This window comes from Galleria mellonella, unplaced genomic scaffold (assembly GCF_026898425.1).
Source record: "Galleria mellonella isolate WM207_F2 unplaced genomic scaffold, CSIRO_AGI_GalMel_v1 utg165, whole genome shotgun sequence".
In the NCBI taxonomy this organism is placed as follows: domain Eukaryota; kingdom Metazoa; phylum Arthropoda; class Insecta; order Lepidoptera; family Pyralidae; genus Galleria; species Galleria mellonella.
This window is the reverse complement of record NW_026442009.1, coordinates 181,467-205,224: the sequence shown is the minus strand read 5'-3', so window position 1 is coordinate 205,224 and position 23,758 is coordinate 181,467. Positions and strand designations below refer to the sequence as shown.

At 31.2% G+C, this 23,758-nt stretch overlaps 1 protein-coding gene across 1 annotated transcript; it reads left to right on the top strand.

Annotated features, from left to right (window-relative positions):
- Positions 1 to 19: 19 nt before the first annotated feature.
- On the top strand, positions 20 to 23,435 carry LOC116413814 (uncharacterized). The gene is made up of 4 exons (XM_031914777.2): positions 20 to 356; positions 3,885 to 4,058; positions 18,785 to 18,895; positions 22,577 to 23,435. The coding sequence occupies exons 1-4, from the start codon at positions 296 to 298 to the stop codon at positions 22,804 to 22,806; spliced, it is 576 nt and encodes a 191-aa protein (XP_031770637.1). The 5' UTR covers positions 20 to 295; the 3' UTR covers positions 22,807 to 23,435.
- The last annotated feature ends 323 nt before the right edge of the window (positions 23,436 to 23,758 follow it).

Genomic DNA, 23,758 nt, shown 5'->3' with positions numbered 1-23,758 from the left:
AAGTAAGGCGGTCGCAGCGCGAACATTGTGCGCTCGGCTGTCTCCGATAGAGCACGCAAGTATAGTTGTTGCGTAACCATCCAACCGAGCACACAAACCGCGTCGGCGACTTATCAACCACGACAATTAAAGTCATAACCCATGTTACGAAATACGTCAATCCTTTTCTGAGACCTTCAGTGGCCTTCAATGTAGGCTGAAGCCTTAACGATTGTGACACGATCGAATTGAATATGTGTGTATACTGTGTACGGTTCTGTGATTGTATTTGAATCTAACGGTATTCACAATCAAGATGAGGGAAAAGTTTTTTTCAACACTATGCATGTATATGCTGCCGCTTCTCACGATTATTGGTAAGAACTTTATACATAGTTTAGGAAAAAGCTCTTTCTCGTTATAAACAGTGTTAGTTTTTGACACTAGCCGCATACCTATTAGAATATTACTACGTTGCATTAACCAATTAGATACTATGTATGTATGTGAATAAACAACAATTAATATTTCCATTTTATTTTATTTTTTTACTATTACAATAAACTTTGTATATATCAGTTCGCAAAACAGTATATAATAGTTATTTTATTATACAGTATATTACGAACATAATTAATTACTTTGAGTTGTTGCTAATATTTTAAAAGGTCAATGCCAATAAATATTAAGTGTACTATAGATTATTAAGATTTAAATAAAAATGAATCATATCTATTTGCAATTTATCAAATTGTGAGCAGGATAACATGACAATCATTCCATTAGTTGCTACTTATAGGATTATAGTGCAGTAATTTCCCATCTTGCTTTCTGCACCGCAGCTCAGAGACCGATATTTCGCCCTCTGATCGCTGACTAGAAGCCCTTCCAGAAATTTCTTTTTCGGCCTTATACCAGTACTGATACGACTGCTGCCCCATATCAGAGTAATGATTATTTACTGGCGGCATTTATTTGCCATGTCATAGTATTGTCATAAGATTCTTGTAGCTTTTTATAGGTAATCTTGACTCACCAAGATTCCCACTTCATCCTGTTGACACTACATACTACACTACACTACATGGGACAGATAAAAGAAACACTAGATCGATTTTTTTAAGAGCATAATAGAAGGAAAGATAGAGGGCAAAAGAGGAAGAGGAAGACCGAGGATTAACTACATGGGACAGATGAAGGAAACACTAGGCGTCATGTCGTATAGGGATGTCAAGGATATGGCCTGTGATAGAACTGACTGGAAGAAGATGCATGAATTAGTTGCACCAACAAGAAGAAACTCTTAAATGAAAAGAGAGAACATGTCAATAAGTTTCCTTTAACTGCATTGTAGTCTAAAATGACAATTAAGATTAGATTAATTAATCTTTATAATAAAGCAAGACAATCCTCAAGTAGGTATATATTACTATTATAAACGCGAAAGTTAATGAGGATAGTTAGATGTTTATCACTCTTACATGAAAACTACTTGAATGGATTTAAATGAAAATTGGTACACGACTTAGAACATAGGATACTTTATATACTGATTCATGCGGGTGGAGCTATGGATTGCTAGTGGTAAATAAAAAGATAATAATTTAGCCACCACCATCATATCATGTTAGCCGTTAACTATTCACTGTTGAACATAGTCCTCCCCCATAAGGGGGAGGGGGGTTGCTAGTAGTTGCCACGCTTGGCCGGCGGGTTGGCAACCGCAGTTAACCTTCAGTGCTATTTTAAGAGGGACGCTGCTGCCCATCCCTCGTTTATTAATCTCTCTTAGTCGTCTCTTATTACATCCACGGTAAAGGAACGGATAGCCCATTCTATGTCGGGACCCTACGGCGACGAATATTAACTATAAAGTTACTAAATTTTAAGCTAAATGAACCATCGGATAGTGAAAATACAGGTTGCCCCTGTTAACTAATAGAATTCGTGTTTTTTTACCACGGTTTAGGTTCTCAATTCATCTGTATTTTTGTTTATACTACGCAAAGTGAGTCGATGTGCTGTGCCTAGTATAGTATTATATTATCTGTGCAGCAATACGTAATGCAAAAAATAAATCCCTGTGAATGCAAAAAGAAGTTACAGTATAATACGTATACAAGGGGAGAAAGGGATTGTTAGTAATGGAGCTCACAGCTAGCGATATACTCTGTTGTGTCCACTTTTACGCGGTTCTCCCTGGAAACCATCGTGGTTATTTTAATGGGTGAAAATGGAATAGTGAACCCGCCTGCGCTAACGGAATACGCTGGCGGAGCACCAGTGAAGGGTGATCGATGAGAATGAAAACAGGCCAGTTAGCCCATCATGATGAATTCATCAGGAATTTACCATGATAGTTTCCAGAGAGAACCGCGAGGAGGTCGACCTGGATGGGTATATTGCTAGCTATGGAATTCTCAGTCTCAATTACTAACAATCCTTTCCCCCCCTTACCATCGTGGTTAATTCTTGTCGAACTCATTACGGTGGTACTAACAGGTCTGCTTTTATCTCTATCAATCATTTCTGATTGGTGCCCCGTCGGCGTATACCTACTGATAATGCAGGCGGAATTACAATTCTATTTTCACCAATTAAACATAAAATGTAAGTTATGGAGAAGAGTTTCATAAAAATTGGTATACATAGATCATAGGAGGTATAAGGAGGAAGCTTTGGTCTAGCAGTGGGTCACCATCATAGGTCATGAATGAAATGAATTGATGATACTCAATATTGATAATTCTTTTTGCGATTTACGAGTATAAGCTTTACTCTTGTGTTAATCCCATATTAATTTTGTTTTTGTTTTTATTACGAAGCAAAATCCAATGTTGGTTTTTTAAATGTATGATAACAGAATGATAACCCTACCTGTACAGGGGAAAAGGATTACCTGGAAAGGGATTGTTAGTAATGGGATCTAACTGCCCCATTGCTAGCAATATACCCTATCAGGTCGACCTCCACGTGGTTCCCCCTGGAAACCATCGTGGTTAATTCTAGTGCAATTCATCTCACTGGTGCTCCGCCAGCGTATACCGATAGCGCGCGCAGGGTAACCATTTCATTATCATCCATTAAAAAAAATCTTACCTGTACAATCGGTATATGCTGGCAGGGTACTTAGCAGTAATAGGCGATGATAACAAATCAGGTAACCTATCATGACGAATTAATTAAGAGTAAATAACGATCGTTTCTAGGGGGAAACGCGAGAAGGTCGACCCGACAGTATATATTGCTAATAATGGGGATTAATGTTCTCATTACTAGCAATTCCTCTCCCCACATACCAATCTTAGATATACTATGAAATATCTATCTGGTAATATATTACCTCCTTATTTATAAAAATTAAAACATTTTACAAACCTATTTTAAGTATTAGAGTGTTTTTTTATTGTATTACAAATTGAGAAGTTAGCGCAAAAAAAGAAAGACAAAACACTTCAAAAAACAAGTTAGGGTTATAAGAGGTTTGACGTTTTTATGAATGAGATGGTTAGATAAGTTTAAGTATACAGTACGTCGTACTACGTCTGGGTACCTATAGACGTAGAGACGTAGAGATATGTTATTTTACAATTATACCGTATATTATATTATTGTTTATTATTTGGTACTACACCACGTAGGAGTCTTTTTTCGTAAATATGAATATTCAATTGACAAACACTTAGCATTATGGGTCAAGTATAAAGTAATAGTCGTTCAACAATTTTTTTGTGATGAGATAACAAATAGATAATAATTTTTGTTAAAACAATACGAAAATTATTTTAAAAGTTTATTGAAATATAATAAAATGCGACACTTTTACGTATTTTCGTGCGATAATATAAATAAGTATACGTGATTGAAAAAAATTATAAAATAAATAATAATACTAACATTTTCAGGTGGTGCTGAGGAAGGGGCTCGTGTGAAGCGTGTCCGGGCTGATAGCGCGGCGTCACAGGAACCACTTCAGGCTCTGGATGCGCCAGACCCTGAACCTGAGTCAGCGCCTGCGCCTTCTGCTTTTCTCAGCCCCTCCGTTAAAGAATATCTAGAACTTGGAATGGCTATTCCCGGTAAGTTAGTCATAACCATTAGTAACTTGATATTATTTAATAATTTATAACCGAAGTGTGCGTTTAAAATCATACAGCATGAAAGTAATTGATTCTTCCTACTGCTGCGTTAAATTATTATAGAAATTGTTTAAATATATTAAAGTACTTAAAATTTTTGAAGTCTAAATTTATTATTAAATTATATATAATAAAACATCAATAAGTTGTTTTGTTGCTAAAGAATAAAATATGGTATATTAAGATGGTATAAAAAATATTATATACCAGACTTAGAGTTAGACCTTAAGGAACACAACTGTGAAAATTGCATCCAATTTGATGCAATGTCTTTTTTCTTTTTTTTTATACCACTGAGGTGGCAAACAAGCATACGGCCCACCTGATGGTGTGTTAGGTCCACCTGAGTGGTTACCGTAGTCTATGAACACCTGCAATACCAGAGGTATTACGCGTGCGTTGCCGACCCTGAAAAAACCTCTTTACCCCCCTTTTGAAGAACCTTGTCTTTATGGTTCCGTATCAAAAAGATTCCGTACCGTCCGTCCGTCTCTGTCACAGCGTTATATATCAATAACTACTAATGCTATCAATTTAAATAGATTTTTTTTGTTTGATGCGTAGTTCTGTACTTATGTTAGAAAATGTGAGAATTAAACTATCCCTCTTCCTTATTCCCGAATTTTTTGAAGCGAAAAATCTGAAATATTTTAAATTTATAAAGGAGAATATTACAAGAAAAATAAAACAATCTTTATAACTAGAACCGTTTTTGAGTTCTTAAAAACCTCTAAAAACAAACCTACTTAATGTGGCCTAATTTAAATTACAAATATGGCCAAAAATAATAACTTATGAATTGTAGTATCAATAATATTAACTATTAGGTCTCTTTTATTTATTTTTTTGGAGACACCGACAAAAATTATTAAAAATATGTTTTGGGTTTGTATTTATTGCTAGTAAATACATTACATAACTTTTCTTACATTTTTCCCATGTTCAGATTTTGTCTAGTTACAATTTTGACGTCAAGTATTATTTTGTACTAGCGGCCCGTCCCGGAGCCGCATGGACATTTTTACATTTTAAAAAGTGGCCATTAAGGCTGCTCACGCGACGGAAGCTTAGAAATGGAGTATCTTCTCCCGTTTTCCCAATATTTCCCTTCACTGCTCTGCTCTTATTGATCGTAGCGTGATGAAAAGTATACTATAACCTGCCCAGGAGTATGAAGAATAATTGTACCAAGTTTCGTTAAAATCCGTCGAGTAGTTGTTGTTTCTATAACGAACATACAGACAGACAGACTGATTGATTTACTGATTGCATTTTTGACATCAGTATCGATCACTAATCACCCCCTGATAGTTATTTTGGAAATATATTTCATGTACAGAATTGACCTCTCTACAGATTTATTATAAGTATAGATAAAAAAAAATATATTTTGATTTTTCATGCAAAAAAAAAATATTAGGTTCGTTCTTTTACTATATAGGTATATTTAATGTCATTTTGATAACAATAGACGTAATATTAGGAAATAGTGACTGTTTTGTTTGCTATTTTAACGACTTTCAGAACTAAGATATTTATATAAATAAACTGTCCATTAAAAATAGCATTAAAAGCATTCTCTACTACTGAACTTAACTTTACTAAAAAGGTATAATCAGGCTAATAAGGTAGCAATTTGGCTTCTTTATTGTAAAGGATGTAATATAAGATAAGGATATTATACAATAGGTATGTAAATGATAAATACTCTTATTGTTTTCAAAAACTATTTTTGTAGACCAGTCTACAGTCTGGGAGAGGATTGAAATTGGATCGTATGGAAGTTAACTTTATTCTTTCTTTCTGTATTCAATATTTTTTGCGTTTAATGAAGAGACTAGACAAGTTGTACTCGTAGGTTCCAGTTGTACTTTTTTTATTCTCTCCGTATTTGGGCTAAATATTATGTACTTATTTTAATATATGTAAATCTAAGTGTATATAAATATAGGTGTATAAACAGTGCAATTTTTTATTCCTAATTAAATTTGTTTGTTTGAATTTTAATAATTCGTGTATATGTAAGACCATTCAAAATTTTATTTTTCGTAATTTTGACAATTATTTTTGCAATCAATAAGTTCCAATACTCATGTTACTCTAATCGTGTATTACTTTTGTGAACGATCAATATCGCTGTTTTATTTTGTGAAGCAAAATTATATCGTGAATTAGACATTCAAATTAAGCTTTATCCGGTAAAGTGAATGATAGGCCGCGTGAGAAGGCAGAGAACGTAGCGAGGCGTCTTTTTGATCAAGGCATCCTAGTGTAGATAAAGTCACGCTATTATTTATTCAGGTTCACTAAACATGAGTCATGTGGATTAGATATCTTATGCACGTTTTTCGCACTTAGGTACATAGAAGCAGGATCTTCGTGTACATTTGTTGGCCCATCGTGATGTTTTGTATCTATATTGAGGGCAGTGCGACCACCTTGGGAGTATAGCAGTTTAGTATACTGCTTTAATTTTTTATCATTGCGGGTTTCATGTCTGCATATTATAAACGTTTTGACTATTAATATTATGACTACATGTTTATTAGATTTGAGCATTTTTTATTATATATACATACGCCTTTCCCATAAGGAGAGTTTTGCCATTAGTTGGCACGCTTGGCAGGCGGATTGGTAATCGCAGTTAGGCCTTTGGGGATATTTTAAGAGGGACGCTACTGCCTATCCCTCGAATGTAAGTTTCTTTAGTCGCCTCTTACGAGACCCACAGGAAAGGAAGGGGTGGCCCATTTTGTGCCGGTACCGACACGCCGAAGGTGTTGGGGAGTATGGTAGATTCCATTACATAAAATTATAATATTTATACACATAAAACACAAAATTTAAAACATAAAACCAAATAAATAAATTGTAAATTCACCATTACACTTGGTACCGCAAAGTGGCTCTCAATATTTAGGGAAACGGTATTCCCTAGAAAAAAAAGTATGATAGATTTCTCATTTTGATGGTGAATATTAAATAAATAATTGTTTTTTAATAATGAATTGCTTCAGTACATTTGATAGAAGAATTGAAAATTTAAAAAAAAATAAGATCAGTGACAGATAAAATAAAAAATATATAGCTATTAAAAAAAAAATAAAAAAATATATGGTTATTAAAATAAAAAAGGTTTCAATCTTCAACAGTAGGTATTAATTTAAGCATGTCTAACAGTTATCTAAAATTCCTTGACTTGAGACTTTGATAGTGCTGCGTTATATGTTACTTGAGATATAATACGGAAGGCAACCCCATAGAAAAAAAAAATAATGATAATGAATTCGTTGAAAGAAGCTCAGCCATTTTCATAACAAACAGATACCAATTCTAAAAAAAATATTTTATATGGATTTCATTATTTGTTTCTATTTTTCATAGCTACTTTCTTTTTAAAATTATCAGATTTTTAATCCATATGAGTGTACAATTATTTATTTGTAGACAATAAAATTTATGCGCGAATTTACAGATTTTATCTTATTGGGCAGAATGAAGTCGTCCCGATTTCATTCTGCCCAATTTCCGATTCCATTGTGTAGCAAGATGATAGTTATGGTAGCATAAGTAGCCTTGGTCCAATAAGGACTTGTTTTATGTGTATGGCTTACTACTTAATTGTGCTAACAATCGTGCATTAAACCAAGGTCAAAATCATAGTATTATTGCTTTAGGCAATTCTCTTACTAAGTCGGCCGCTTGAGGTCATGTGTAGTTTCATTAATCCTTAGCGATTAGAAATTCTAAAGTCCTTGTTTTTCGGATAAATAGATACCGATTAATTTTGCTAAAGTCTGTTTTTATAGTGTATACGGACGGAATAATAATTCATTGTTACCATTTTTTTGTTCCTAGGATATCAACAGAGATAAAGAGGAAAATTAATGAAAAGTATAAACCCTTATACAGCGTAACTAAGCCACTTGGCTAACGAGCGTGGTAATAGTAGGCTAATATCCTCCATTTTTAGAGAGAAATCCTTACTCAATAATGGCACTATGAGTATAATGTGTAATTGTTTAAAAGACAATGATTAAAAGAACCTAAATCATATTCAACAGGAAGCCTGTTTAGTAACAGTTGCGAGTTCATTAGAGGCAAATGAGAGCGTACTGTGAATACGTCTATGCGTATTAACTAGTACTATTACTAGTTACTTATAGTACCTGCGATGTTTACGCACGTTTGCTTGCATCGCTGTGATTAGCACATCACTAGTTTATTGGCAACGTACACACTAAGTTTTGATGTCTGTTAATATGGGTCATACTATGCGCAATAGTATTTAAGATTGGGTATGGTATAACCACTAATATACATCCTCATACATTCACAATTTAAGTAGTCTTAAAATAGATATTGTTTTCACCTTATTTCACGACTGCTCAAAAAAGTGTGTAATTGGTTTAAAGGTTCACATGTGTGAGTTTTTTTATTCCGCAATAACTTCTAAATGCCTGATGGGACTTTGTTGTATTGGATATAGTTAGAATCCTCATATTATACCGAATGACAATGGTGATAATTCTTTTTAAGTCAGTTCCGTTTATCTTTTGTCGTGTTTTTTAACTTGCGGAGCAAAATGTACTTGTTTTACTACGTAGGTGGGAAACTGTGCATTACTGAGTGGACCTTTACAACGATGGAGCGTTACAAAGATAAATTCGCATTGGCTGTTATGTCCGAAAATTCGTACAGAATACAATCCGTTTGGCAAACGGTCTTTATTTATTGTAATCTATGATCATAATTATAAGTCAAAAATGAACTGAAATTTATCAATTAAAAGTAGCAGTAAAAGTAATAATATCACATAAAATTAATAAATATTACACACATAATACAAGTAATGACTCGTATATATATATTTTATTCAATTTATTAGACGGTAATAATACTAGTAGAAAATATAATTAAAATTTACTAATTGCTATTAACTAACATTACTTAGGTATTGTGGATTCGTGCAAATCGCCATGATTCTATATCAGTCATAAGGTCACATGAAGGTAGTCATGTGCATATTACATATGGGTAGTGGGTATAATATAATACATGAGAATGGTCATTGGTTAATTTTATGATACAATTAATTGTTACAGTTTTATTGATGAAGCAATTTATAATTGTCTATAAAATTGTTAACGTAGAAAAAAAAAGCGATTAAATACTCAAATTGCTACTGATTCAACAGGAAATCTTTAAATTGACCTTTAATCAATAAGTACATATATACAACAGACAAATAATAAAATTGAGTAGTTTTGAGGTCATGGTGATTATCACATAATGTGTCGTTATTTTAGTTCATTTGTAGAGTGGTGGAAGCGAAAGGTTGAATTTATTGTTCGTTAGTTGAATAGTACCTAATTGAATTTTATGCTGAGTAATACGAGTATGATGATGAATAATAGGTTATTAGGTACATACGAATTTTTAACTTTTAAATTATTAACTTTTACCGTCGGGATGGGCAGCAGCGCCCGTTGCAGTTATTTCCGTTGTTGTTACGATTTTAGGATTCATATTAAAATAAAATTCTTTTTTTTAATAGATTTTATAATACTGACTATATATAATTTTATCTTTTTGTCAAAATACATATATTTAGGTTTTTCCAATGTCTGTTATATTTAGTTCGGAAGCTAATAAAAATAATAGGTATAACAAATAATAAAAACAAAAATTAATACAAACATTAAAGGATTCGATAACGCTATAAGATTATTTGCGGCGATACCAATTTGTTTTTAATCATGTTAAATGTCAGGGCACTGTTAATGACCGATAGATTTTATTTGACATGATATTAGTCAATTGACATGTACTTGTATGATAAAATCATTGTGTACATATCAAATCAAATAGTATTCAATGTAATTATATTTTTTATGGTTGATCTCACTGTTGATGTAGTTTTAAATGACTTCAAAACATCTTAATTCGACAGTATTTTTTATTACTTGTATTACATTATATTTTCAATAATTCCGCATCCATTTCGATGACAATTTTTGCAATTGATAAGATTTACTCACATATTAGTTATATTTATATACTAATATAATAATAACACAGAACATACGTACCTATTATATAAGAGTTTTAATGATACGACAGTCTTTAACCAGTGCGTGTTGCCAATGATGACTTATGGAACCGAACCATGGTTTTACACTATTGCCCCTATGCAAAAGCTTCAAATTGCTCAGCGTGTTATGGAGAGGGCTATAGTCTCTTTGCGTGATAGAATCTGAAACGAGGATATCCGCAAAATAACCAAAGAAACCGACATAGTTCGAAGAATAAGCAAGCTGAAGTAGCAATGAGCTGGTCACAAAGTTCGAAGCATCAATAACAAATGGGAAGAAAGGTTCTTGAGTGGCGACCCCGTACGGGCAAACGCAGTATAGGACGACCCCCCACTTGATGAAGTGACGACTTGAAATGTATTGCAAGGAGTAAGTGGATGCAGGTAGTTCAGGACCGTTCTTTATGACAGTCTATGGGGAAGGCTTATGTCCAGCAGTGGACGGATAATGATTGAAATGAGGATGAACGACGATGTTCAACAGGGTTCATAACTAGACCTGTTTAATATTTAGCAACCACATCATGGAATGCAAAAAGAAAAAAATAAATAATATTTTTACTTTTTTATGGAATAAAATCTTAATTTAATATCATTTTTATTTTATTATATCTACAATTTTATATTCAAAAATAAAATGGAAATCAGATACGGTGGCTGTATAAACAATGCGAATGGATTTTAAAATTTTTGACATTACATAAAAGTGATATGCATCTTGAAATGACCTATATTTCTTTGTAATTATCATATATTGTGTTATAGTATAGTTATAAGTGCCGTGTAGTCTCGGCATAGAATGGGCCAGCTACTGGCAAAACCTCCCTTATGGGAAAGGCTTATGTTATAGTTTGTTAGTAATGATGTAATACCAAGAAGTTCGCAAGAATGGCTATATAGCCATTACCCTTATTGCCATCACAATCGAATAGATGATGTGATATGATATTTCTATTAGCGGAGTATTAGGTGTATTTGTTATAGAAATTTTTAATGTCATTGAGAATTTGTCATAGCCATTTGCATTCAGTTGTTATATTGGACAAGGTTAGCGTCGATTCCTAAGTCTATTCATATTTAGCATGACAATAATAATTGTTTCCTGCGATCACGTAATATTTGACAGGCGGTAAACTAACAAAACAATGCTTGAAGTGTTACTTACTGAGTATGTTGTGGAGCGGATTGTTGAGACGTGGGTGAACACATTGTTCACATTACGCATGTGATACATAACAAGCTCATCCCCGCGTAACATTTACGTCAAAGTAACTACATTTATATTTATTACTAGCAGTCATCTGCAATTTTTTCTTTCAAATCTTAGCTTTTTTATGGTAATTGTAGGCATATGACGTACCAATATCAGGTTCATGACAGAAAATGGTTAACAGTAGTTTGACTTTCACATTATTAAGTAATTTGAGTAATTGCTGTATCAAATTTTGAATATCATAGTTAGTATAACCTCATAATAACGATCGAGTATGGAAGAATACCGATTAATTTTCTATGAAGAATTGTTTATTGAACATGACATTTACTTCTTAACGCATCAAACAAGTAAACAAGCCAGAAACTTACTTTCGAATTTGAATATTTATAAGATAGATATCTGGGTATACGACGCGTTATAGAAGGTCATGTACAAATAGTAAATTGGGTTTAAAGACTGTATTTAATCATAAAAAAATATGAGCATATAACGAAAAAGAGTATTACAACGGTCAAGGTATAATTGTAGTGTGTAATTAAGAAAAACATTTGTTCAAGTTGGTATTTATTTATATATTCTATATGATTTCGTAATATGAAACAAAAAATAACTAATGTTTGAAAACCGCATCAATTATGATAAATGACTGCACCCTCCATCTGTCAATTGTTCGCAGATAAATTTATAGTGAGATGCTCATTAAAAATAAATTAAAGTATTGTAACGATTAAATGATGACTTATGAAATATTAAGTTATTATTAACATCTTATGTAGTCGTACATTGCTGTGAACAATATTCGTAGTGCTATTCTTCTTGTGGTCATTTGAAAATACTGTCGTGTTGCGGGTGCGGTCACGGCACGGCACTATGTGGCGCTGCGTCGCGTTATAGCCTCGCTGCGCTTACGCCACAACGTCATAACGTAAGTTGCGCCATTTGTGAGCCCCACGTATTGTTAATGATATAAACACACGAGTAGTAGAAATTTGAGTAGTTTTAGTAGTAAAAATTTGACGTTCATAAGCGGCTAAAATGTCCTACATGAATAAATGATTTTTGAATTTTGAATTTTTTTTGAATTTTAGTGTTTATTCACCAACGGACTCCTGTTTAGTATACCAGGTGAGACCGAAATGACAGATCATATTATGTGGTTAAGTGCTTTTTTAATTTATCGCTCAGTCACGTTTAACTAGTTAAAACATTTAGTTAAATTAAAAGTTTTGATAAGATTTAATAGATTTAATATCTTAACATGTGATAATATTAAAAGTTATTCTTACTTGTAATTCTATTTTAATGTTCATAATATAAATACCGCAAGCAGTTTAATTGATTTAGGATAAAATGGTAGGTAATTATAATTTATTATATCAGCCGTTAACTGCCGACTGTTGAACCAGGTCTCCCGCAGAAGGAGGATTTTATTAGCAGTTGCTACATTTGGTAGGCGGATTGGTAACCAAAATTAAGTTTAGTTTAGAGGTATGCAATTAAAGGATATACAATTAGGTATCAATAATTAAAGATTGTGTCCCACAAAAAAAAAAAGACTTCAGTTCTGACATAACTAGTAGTTTCGATCTAAAAACTAAACTACTGAACCGACTTCGATAAAATTTCTATGGGAGCAGTCTGTAAGTATATCCTTTCGGATAAAAAAGTGTTCAGAATTCATGGAGTTATGAGGTAACAAACATAAAAAAATACAACCGAATTGAGAACCTCCTTTTTGAAATTGTTTGAAAAGTGGTAAAATTTGTGTTTAAAATAGTGTATTACTCTGTATATAGGAGAGTATTTTCTATAAATAACTAATGATTACAAATATTCTTTCGCTAATTAATACTACTATATCCAACGGAAGTTCTTACGGATAGGGAGATAAGTGTGCACTGTGAAATCGCAGAAATAGCTAGTGTTTATAGTTTATATTGCGGAATATATTAGGATCCCCATAAGGTAGTAGTATCAAACGAGCACTTAGGCATTCAATGAAGATAAGTAGGTATCTAAGGATTTACGTCGAATTGAATCACGAAAGCCTTAAAATGTTACCTCATTAATACCTACTAATTTTATTACAACTTTAATGTCAAATAAGTCAGACAGGAATGTATTATGTAAGTAATTAATATGAATATTCGTTCGAGAAACGTAAACATTTAGAGGAACGAATATTTATATTACAATAAGATGAGGTAAATTCTAAAAATAATAACGACTATATATCTATTTAATTCTAAAATCCAGAAAAGCCGGTTTAGCGCAGATGTACAATAAACACACGTATCGCATGTAGGTTAGTAGCGTCTCCTCTTCCAGCCATATATTATAGAGAGGCATACTGCGTAAATATGTTTTAAACAAATTTTGCATGTGTATTAAAAGTAAGTAATATGACTGGACTTCGTGTGATGATGGAGTAAGAATGGAATGTCAAAAAGAATGAGCTTCTCAATTCGGTTGTATTTTTTCATTTTTTTATGTTTGTTACCTCATAACTTCGTCAATTTTAAACTGATTTACAAATTCTTTTTTATCTGAAAGGCTATACTTACAAATTGGTGCCATGGAAATTTTATCAAAAAATGTTTGTTGTTTTTTTATGGGACACAATTTTTAATCATCATAAGAAGCGAATATAATAAGAAGAAAAGGAACAATCTACAATATGCCAATGCAAGAGGAGTGTAATATGAAATATACACTTTACCAAGCCACCTAATATAGTATGACATTATCTTTTAGTGAGAAATAGTAGCACTCTAATGGGTTATAAGAAGATTAAAAGTATATATTAAAAATTAATAGAACTATAAAAAAAATAATTTGATAATTGTACAGAAATTTAGCATAATAACATAACACTCGTTGACCATGAAGACAGGCATCATTTTGAAATAGATTCGAAATAATTGCCATATTAGATACTTGATTTTATAATTGATTCACCTATGCATAGGTATATGTAATTAAACACACTATTTCTATTATGGCCACAAAATATTTGCGAAATATTGTTCTTAATTGTGGTACAACTGTTTCGAAACGTGAATTTAAATACGTATACAGTTATACCTATCATCTTAACACGTCAATCTCGATGATATACTTATTAAATATGATGTGATTGTAAGTATATACAAGCGAGGTCTTAATTTTATTTTATACCTATAAATAATTAATAGTTTTTACACACCAAAATACAATACTGTTATTAGCATCTTATCCCTTGCTAATTATGTAACTCAAATACCTGTTGAATTAGTAGTGTACATGACAAAGTCAACTATTGTTATGTAGTTTTGTTACTCGTAGAATTAAGACGAATCTGTATTGTATTTGAAGTTGGATTGTACTATATGGAAAATCTATAAAAGAAACGAGAATTAAAGTACTTCCATGTTGTGCCAAAGTTCAAGTTACACTTATAAAGATATACTCAAAAAAGTCGATTAAAAATGTTAGACAGACAATAGAATATATTTGATACATACCTTTATTTTCTGTATTCAACATTAAGTCTGGAAAAATGAATATATGTGTAGTGATATTTAGGTATTGCTAAAAATAATTTTGAACATAATCATTTTCAAGATTCAATATCATAAATATCCTTACTAATATGAGTATTATAAATATGAAAGTGAGTTAAAGCCAGTTACAGTATAATATAAATAATTAGGGATTTAAAGCTCCCGTCCTTTACGTCTGAAAAGTATTTCAATAACATGCATATATTAAATCCAAATATAAATATTTAAGACTATATAATATTATTATGTCGATTGTAATATTAAAATATTAAGATGTTCTTACGAATTCTTATACTTATGTAAACATCTAGACACTGTGAACCTTGCCTTTGGCCTTTCCGAATTTACACTACTTCGACTTATTTTGTCGGTGCCATATATTTTTATATTTACCCAACTATCAAAGAAAGAAGTGTATTGTTTTTTGGGTGTACCTGTATGTTGTATGTGTGTTATATTTGGTATTTATATTTTTTAAGTTATTTATGTTAAAGAAAAATATTACAGCGTTTTCTAATTAAAAAAAAAAAAACAATAGTAATTAATTTTAATTGTGTACTAAAAAAATAAGTATATCTTTATTCTAACCTTGTATATTACATAAAAAGGTTAAAAAATCAAAAGTTGTTTGCATTGCATTGTGTATGTTTCGACAACTGACTTTATTGGTCATTTATCATGATATGATCTAGAACAGATTTACTCATTTCTTTTTATAAATTATATCTTTAAAATAAACATATTAAATATTACTGTAATATCATAGTTTGATTGTGTAACGGTATAATCCGCAACCATCGGAATGTATCGATGGTCGCGAGTTCGATATCCGTGCAAGACATACATATATACATTTGTATTCATGAATTCCTCTGTTTATATTGGTTTGGAGATTTTCTGTGTGTTCATGTATTATGTTTGCATTGACACAAAAGTATTTATGTTACAAGCTCTGCTTAGTTTAGGACGAGATCGCAATTTATAAATTGGGTTATTGTTTAATGGATTATAAAATTTTGTTGAAATTCGTTTAGCCATTTTATTGTGAAATAAACAAATAATAATCCGAAAATTGAGTGATAAATAAATAGCTAGAAAAGGTAAAGAAACTGCATCCTTCCCAATTAATTATCCAATTATTAATTATAATTTAATGTAGACATTTTTTTATTTTAGTTGTATATATTTTGGATAGAACTTACATCGATAAAAGAGCGCAAACTAAGTATAATTATTTAGATATAAAGATAAAAACTGTACCCTTCCTAATTAATTATTACAAGATAACTCAATGTAGATAATTTTTAATAATAGTTATACACATTTTGGACAGAATTTACATCGACGAATGAATGAAAACTAAGTTTATTAGGTATATTTGGGGTTGGCGTAATATGTTTTTCTCTTCCATTTTTTTCTAGTTTATTAAACTTTTTTTATGATTAACTTATATTTATTTATTTACACATGATCACAATTGCAATATATTTATAATTATTTTATAAATATATTGCACAGATATCTTTTGAGTCAGATATGAACGGGATAAAAATAATTATTAAATATAACAATACAGTTTATTATACAAACAGTTTTCGCTGTATTTGAAAATAAATTTTACGAATCCTATTGGATCGAATCATCGGTAAATTTTTCAACCTATTATTTAACTCGGTAATTACATTTTGATGCAAAGGCCAACACGATACAAGTATGCTGATGGATTATTGCACGAGGTTTTTGTAAAAAGTATCTCATGGACTAGACTTGATTAATTTATTGTTTTATTGAGCATAGATGTGGAAAAATGTATATAAAAGATACACTTTTGAAATTACTATTTATAGTAAAATATTTAATGAGATCTAGCGAGGGGTCAGCGCAGTGAAAGTGGTTATAGCAAGCGAACTTTCGTTATCTGTGCAACTACCGGGAGGCATTATTGCGAGCAAGCCCAGATCGTGCTTATTGAAGGACCATCAATAGACATTTGCACGATTTGGAAATTGAAGTCAGAAGTCAATTTGAAAGGTTTCACCAAACCTTCTAAAGAATTGAAGAAATATTATGAAAGGTTGTAAAGATGTTTGTCACGTTAAAATCGCTGAACGAATTTGAATTATTGATACACAACTTTGGTATTCTAAATTAATATAAATAATATTTATTTTAATTTTTATTCACATAGGAAAAATCACATGTTGGAGCTAGTTGCAAATATAATTATTTAATTGGAAGCATAGTACCCAATTTGTAGAATTATAGTATTATAAATAAATTTAAAATTATAAATTAAATTTACGGTCTTTTAATCTTACACTTGAATAATTTTTTCGTCTCCCCAGAAAAAATTAACATTATCAAGCATTTTGCAAATAATCCTTCATTAAAGTAATAATATAATACAATAAAAGTAATTTGTAAAGAATTGAGTTTTAACACGGTATTAAAGATTCAAGAGAGCAAGGTACGAAGTGTTCGTGGTATGGACCCCTGTAAGTTCGAATACCAGTTCTTGTTTAATAGCCAGGTTTATACGACTATATATATCTTGTGTCTAAAAATAAACATACGCTTTGTTTAAGTATACTTATATATTGTACCGTAGACTATATAACAGGGATAGTTAAGGTTTAAAGCAGCTGTTATTATCTTTAGTTCTTAGTAGGGTATCCATTAAGAAAGGGTTTTTAGGTTTGTGTAATGATAATTAATGATTCTGTCTTACAAAAAAACCGATTTTAATTGCGACGAAACCAGTTATTTTAATTAAATACATTAACTATTAAACTACTGAACCAATTTTGATAAAATTACTATGAGAACAATGTGTAAGTATATCTTTTTAATTTAAACTTTATTTTTTTAGTTTTTTATATTTGAAGTCTATTAATCTCATTTACATAAATATCCGTGTATCGCCGTGTAGGTCCCGGCACAGAATGGGCCCCCCCTTCCTTTCCCGTGGGTATCGTAAGAGGCGACTAAGGAAGGGCGAGGGATGGGCAGCAACGTCCCTCTTAAAACATTTCCAAAGCCTAACTGCGGTTGTCAATCCGCTTGCTAAGCGTGGCAACTACTGGCAAAACCCCCCTTGGTTAAAGACTGATATTATGATATAAACATATATGATAATAATATGAAAGCCATAAACATAAACAAAATTGCGTCCAAAATTAGTTCAGATATGTATCTAGTCAGAATAAGTACATACTTATATAATGTACATTGATAGATGCGTAATCAAATAATAAAAATCAATGAAGTATAAAACAATATAGCATATGCAACATAAATCTCAACCATTCACTAGGTGCAGTAGTGCACATAATAACTGTGGGAACTTGCCGTCTATTAATCTTTATTGTTCATTATTTAAAAAAAATATTTTCTTTTTATTGGTATATCGTAACTTATGCAATTCATTTACTTATTCTTTTTTGATTACTTTACAAGAAAATTTTAGTACAAATTATTTGTACAAAAATACAATGTTTTATTTTCTGTGTTTGTTGTATTTTTTATATGTTTATTTAATTGAATCTCTAACTCACTACAGGAAGGAGGAGAGTTTTAAATGAGAATGTAATTTTTGTGTATGTTATGCAATATATTCTCAATAACAATATATTTTTTCTTTATATATCAATCTGGACCTGATAATAATGAAATCATTGGCAAGGATCATTGCAAAACATTTCGTGTAAAAGATTTAAACGCGTACCGTGATTATTGTTAGATTGAAACAACTATATGGTATGTTTATATCACATTTGTTACTGTCATTCACACCACTATTATTTTTAATTTCCAGGAAAAGCTGGTGTTGACTATCCGGTTCTGGGAGCTGTTCCGTATACAAACTTTTACTGCGATGAACAACCTTATCCAGGCTTTTTCGCCGATATGGAAACCAGGTGCCAAGGTATTTTTTAATTTAAAAATCTTTAATGATAATAATGATGATGATGAAAGATGATGAAGTAAGAAAAGGATGTTATGACTCTTCTTTATCTAAAGAAGTCGTAAGAGACCACTAAAGGAATAAAGTAAGCAAATTCGAACTCCAAATAAAATTCAAATAAAAATGTGGTAACCATCATCATCATCATCATATCGTTCATTAACTGTCCATTAACTTGTCCAACATAGGCCTTCCCCGTCTAAGGGGGATTTGTCAGTAGTTGCCACGCTTGGCAGGCCGGTTAGCAATTGCAATAACTTTTGGTAATGTTTTAAGAGGGACACTGCTGCCCGTCCTTCGACCATTAAGTATCCTTAGTCGCCTCTTACGGCACATGTGGTTTTTGACTAATATTCGCCTATTACGCGGAGTATCTCGTGCAGGCAGTGGGATTGTTACGTTTATATTTAAGTAATTGTAATCCCAGATGGATAGTCAAAAGACATCTGTGGACTGTTCCTGATGACGAACGTAACATTTAGCATGATCACATTTCGCTCATCCTAATGTTGAATTTTATTCTATTTAGATTTTTTGAGAGTTAACAAAAATTAAGAAAATTAATTTAATTTAAGACAAAGTTCTTGTAGTCAACAAGATTCGAACTCATTACTTTTAGAGTGAGTTGAAATTAGTACAGGAGTAGATTACAAAGTTTTCATATAAAAATAAATTATTTAGTTTCGCCATAGAAAAAGTATAAACTAATCTTTTTTTTTTATCTATGGTTTCACTTTCATATTGCAATCGAGATGTATTATCTCGCATACTCTTGCAACTGTCTGTACGTTTATACTAGTATATTGCTAAACAACATTTATAAAAAGCTTAACCCAATTCATTTAATGTTCTTACGTAGGCACTAATATATTAGAACCATGCCTGTCAGATAGGTGCCATTTTTCGAGGCGAGCGTGGGTAGCCGATTCGATTCTATTGTCTATAGATTATTCGTGGCCTTGGCCGTGTCGAGATGATTAACAAAGGTGACCTTATAGCTGCATGAGGTCAGCTAATTATAACAAAAAGACACCCGGAAGATCATCCTTACATAAAATGCTAGTTCGAACGTGAGATCCGCTTAGATTGATTAAATTTGCTTTACTCTTTACAAGCTGTACCCGCGACTGTCTAATATTAGTTGTCTTAGACCAGGGATGGTCGCACAGTGCGGTTTTAGAGGAGCTTTTTCCCGAGGACACTCAGGTTACGGATTGATCTTTCTGCCGAGGCTTCCCTAGAGATTACAGCATGGGGTTCTTCAAAAAGGGCGTATTAAGTTTTCTGAAGGGTCGTCCGGTACCACATACATGCCTGTGCTACATAGTATGCCTGTGTATTACCTTAGTAGTATAAAAAAATCTAAGTTAAATAGCTATTAGATACTAAACACTATTTAGAGGATATTTTTGTAGAGACTCATATTCAATTTATCAAAGAGTTCTCTGTTAAATGCGATAAATTGTATGAAACAATTAAACCACTTTGGATACGTTTAGCCGATTTTGATAAGTATGTACAAATTATTCTATACCTAACCAATTATAAAATTTCGTAGGAATCCGTTAGAGAATTTTGTTGTCAGTGTAATAAAAGTTATTGCTTATATCGGTTGTAGCCTCTGCAGCTTATTTTCCTGAAAAATATATCTGCAGAGGTTTAAGAAAAAACACACACGATTTTACTGCAGTTTTATTTATGCTGAACATTAGCGATGCAGGAAAAACCTAGTCCAAATTAATAATACATAGCAGTGAATTAATTATCTAATCAGTATTTTTATAGAGGTTCATAACTAGAAAAAATTTGTCAAACATGTTTAGTTTCTTTTTATATAAAAAACATAAGTTGATAGGTAGGATCAATAAAATTAATGTTTTGACAAAGAAGACAGCATAACAGACGATGCGGAATGAATTAGTTTGGAAACCGAATGTATATTTTAAATTTGCATATTATTATATCACAGAAGATATGTATAATTATGTTGTTTATGGAAATAAGTAATCAATGATAAAGCACGTTTAATTACGTATGTATAATATATCTATTAGGCTGTTGGTAGTTAGTTAGTTCCAGTTTTTTTTTTATATAATAATAATAAATATACAGGATACAAGTTTATAAACTTAGAGCGTTCGCTAAATACCTTACAGTGTAACATATATATTAAAAATGTTTAAAAATTATAATTATTTAATATATCTAAAAATTTGGTTAGTAAAAAAATTGTATTTGAATCATAAGTATTTTGTAGTGCCTAATTATGATATAGCTTTACTTTTTAATATTCTTTATTTTCTTAACAGATGATATAAAAATAATTTTATAAAATGTTTAAAGGATTAAATTCTAAATTAGTCGCTAAAACACAATAATTGTGAACGTACAGTTAAAAAATATTTTAATGTATTTCTCCTTTAAAATGTTGTATAGTTTAAGAATATGAAAATGACTTAAAAATACAGCAAGTAAGTTTTGTACCTGGAAAAAAGCCCGTTTTTAAATAATAATAATAATACCACAAGTAAACACATTCTCGTTTTTGCATAATCTTCCAATGACTCTTTGTTATTGATATCCAGTTACCAGAACTTTACGAATATTCTATGAACATTTAATATTAAAAATGCTTATAGAAGCTTCTATATTATATTGCGATCTATACATTTTTATATGTATACATACATGATTTGTATTTTTCTTGTAATCTAACACCATGTTTAAAAATGAAATAATAAGTAGGTACGCTATACGTATTAAAAACAAGATAATTGCTTGTTCGTGGATTAACCTCGTCTGACTTATGTTACTAAAATGTGACATATAGATCTCCTTGAATTTAATTTATTATGACGTAATTATATACATAAATATTTATTGATGGCAGAGTTTTGTGTAATTAAAAAGCCTAAATATGTATTTATTTATTTAGGTAGACTACACAAAATTGTGCTAAACAAAACTATATTATAAGTAGGTATAACTTAAAACAATAATATTAATGAAGAATAAAGTAATGGAATATCAGATAATAATATTATGAAAATAATAATATTATCACACATTAATATTTTTATTTTTATTGACGTTAGTGTTAAATAAATAAATGTCATAAAAAAATACTATTCCTAAAATGTACTCAGGAAAATGTACGTATAAAAAAGTTTTAATGAGTATTAGTGGTAGATAATTATATGGTTATTTAATCATATTTTTTTTTATATTGGCCGTTAACTGTCTACTGCTTAACGTATAATAACTCCGTAAGGGGGGTTTTGCCAGTAGTTGCTACGCTTGGTTGGCGACCATAGTTTGGTTTTTAGTGATGTTTTATATTTGGAAACTTCTGCTCATTTCTCGATCATAAGCTTCTTTAGTTGCCTCTTACGACATCTACAGGAAAGGAAGGGGTGGCCTTTACTATGCCGGGACCTACATGGCTCTATCTTATAATATATGTGATTTAAATAGAAATATTTGCAAATTGCTGTCATGTTTATATATCATTATGTAGCCTATAGCATTCCTATAATGAATAAGAATTTAACTAAATCAAACTTATAAAGCTGTATCGTACTATGTTTGAAAAGATGTACCTAATACTTACGACATATTTAATAAATTAAGCTATTTTTTCAGCTTGGCATTACTGTGACATTGATGGGCGTCAGGCATCATTCCTTTGTCCCAACGGGACGGTGTTTTCGCAAGGCGTCGCGTCGTGCGATTGGTGGTTCAATGTGCGATGTGCTTTATCTCCTGCTTTGTACCCCCTCAACGCACGTCTTTACAGACGCAGAAAGAAGCAGTCAAGGCCCAAACCACATCGTTTGATAGATAAACAACTTGTCGACGAGATATTTTTGTAAATAGATATAACGTAATAATAATATTTTAAATCAGGAAAATTGTAAATATAGTTTGTTAAAACCGTAACAGGTTTGCATGGCCCTTTAAATTTTTATACTATTATGTTAATTATAATAGTCCTTATTAATATGTTAAATAACGTAAATGTGTAATTTGTCTTTGACTTCCTTGCTACTATTTGTAAAGATCCAATAAATAGTACATTTAAATCAAAATTTACAACTTTTCGTTAGCCGATAGTCTTGTTTTATTATTAAAAATTTGTATGAAATAGATAAAATATATAATTAATATTGTGTTCCATAAAAAAAAAAAAACCCGACTTCAGTTGTGGCAGACACTTGAGATATTTTAATTGGTGGTATTTTAATTTAAAAACTAAATAGATTTTGATATTTATATAGGACCAATTTGTAAATATATTCTTTCATATAAAAAAAAAATTTCCAAATCACTTAATAATTGATGGTATTATGAGGTAACAAACGTAAAAAATATACCAAAATTGAGAACCTCCTCCTTTTTAAAATCGTTAAGTTTGTATAGAGAATGTGGCCATATCTGTCATGTATTTAAGTTTTTAATGCTTAGAATTAATTTAAATAAATTGAACAGTATCTTTCTTTTATTTGATTTTATATTTTTCTTTACTGTCGTTTACTTCATGTCAATATTATAAAAATAAACTTATATGTGCAACTTATTATTTGGGCAATATCGTATCTAATTTTGTATAGAAATATGGATTGTTATGATTATCAATTCAATTGATTAATCAGAATAAATCTAATTAGTCTGTAAGTAAACTGAATTTTTTTTTAATGGATGATAATGGAATGGCAACTCTACCCGCGCTATAGGTATACACCGGCGGGGCACCAGTGAAGGAGGATAGGTGAGGATGAAGTAGGTCAGTTAGCCCATCGTAACAAATTCCACAAGAATTGTTCA

Bases quoted from the DNA above. Each gene is read 5' to 3' on its own strand.
- LOC116413814 (XM_031914777.2), top strand. From the start codon at position 296: ATGAGGGAAAAGTTTTTTTCAACACTATGCATGTATATGCTGCCGCTT. The intron at 357-3,884 runs GTAAGAACTTTA...TAACATTTTCAG, and splicing joins GCCGCTTCTCACGATTATTG to GTGGTGCTGAGGAAGGGGCT. The intron at 18,896-22,576 runs GTATTTTTTAAT...CTATTTTTTCAG, and splicing joins TATGGAAACCAGGTGCCAAG to CTTGGCATTACTGTGACATT.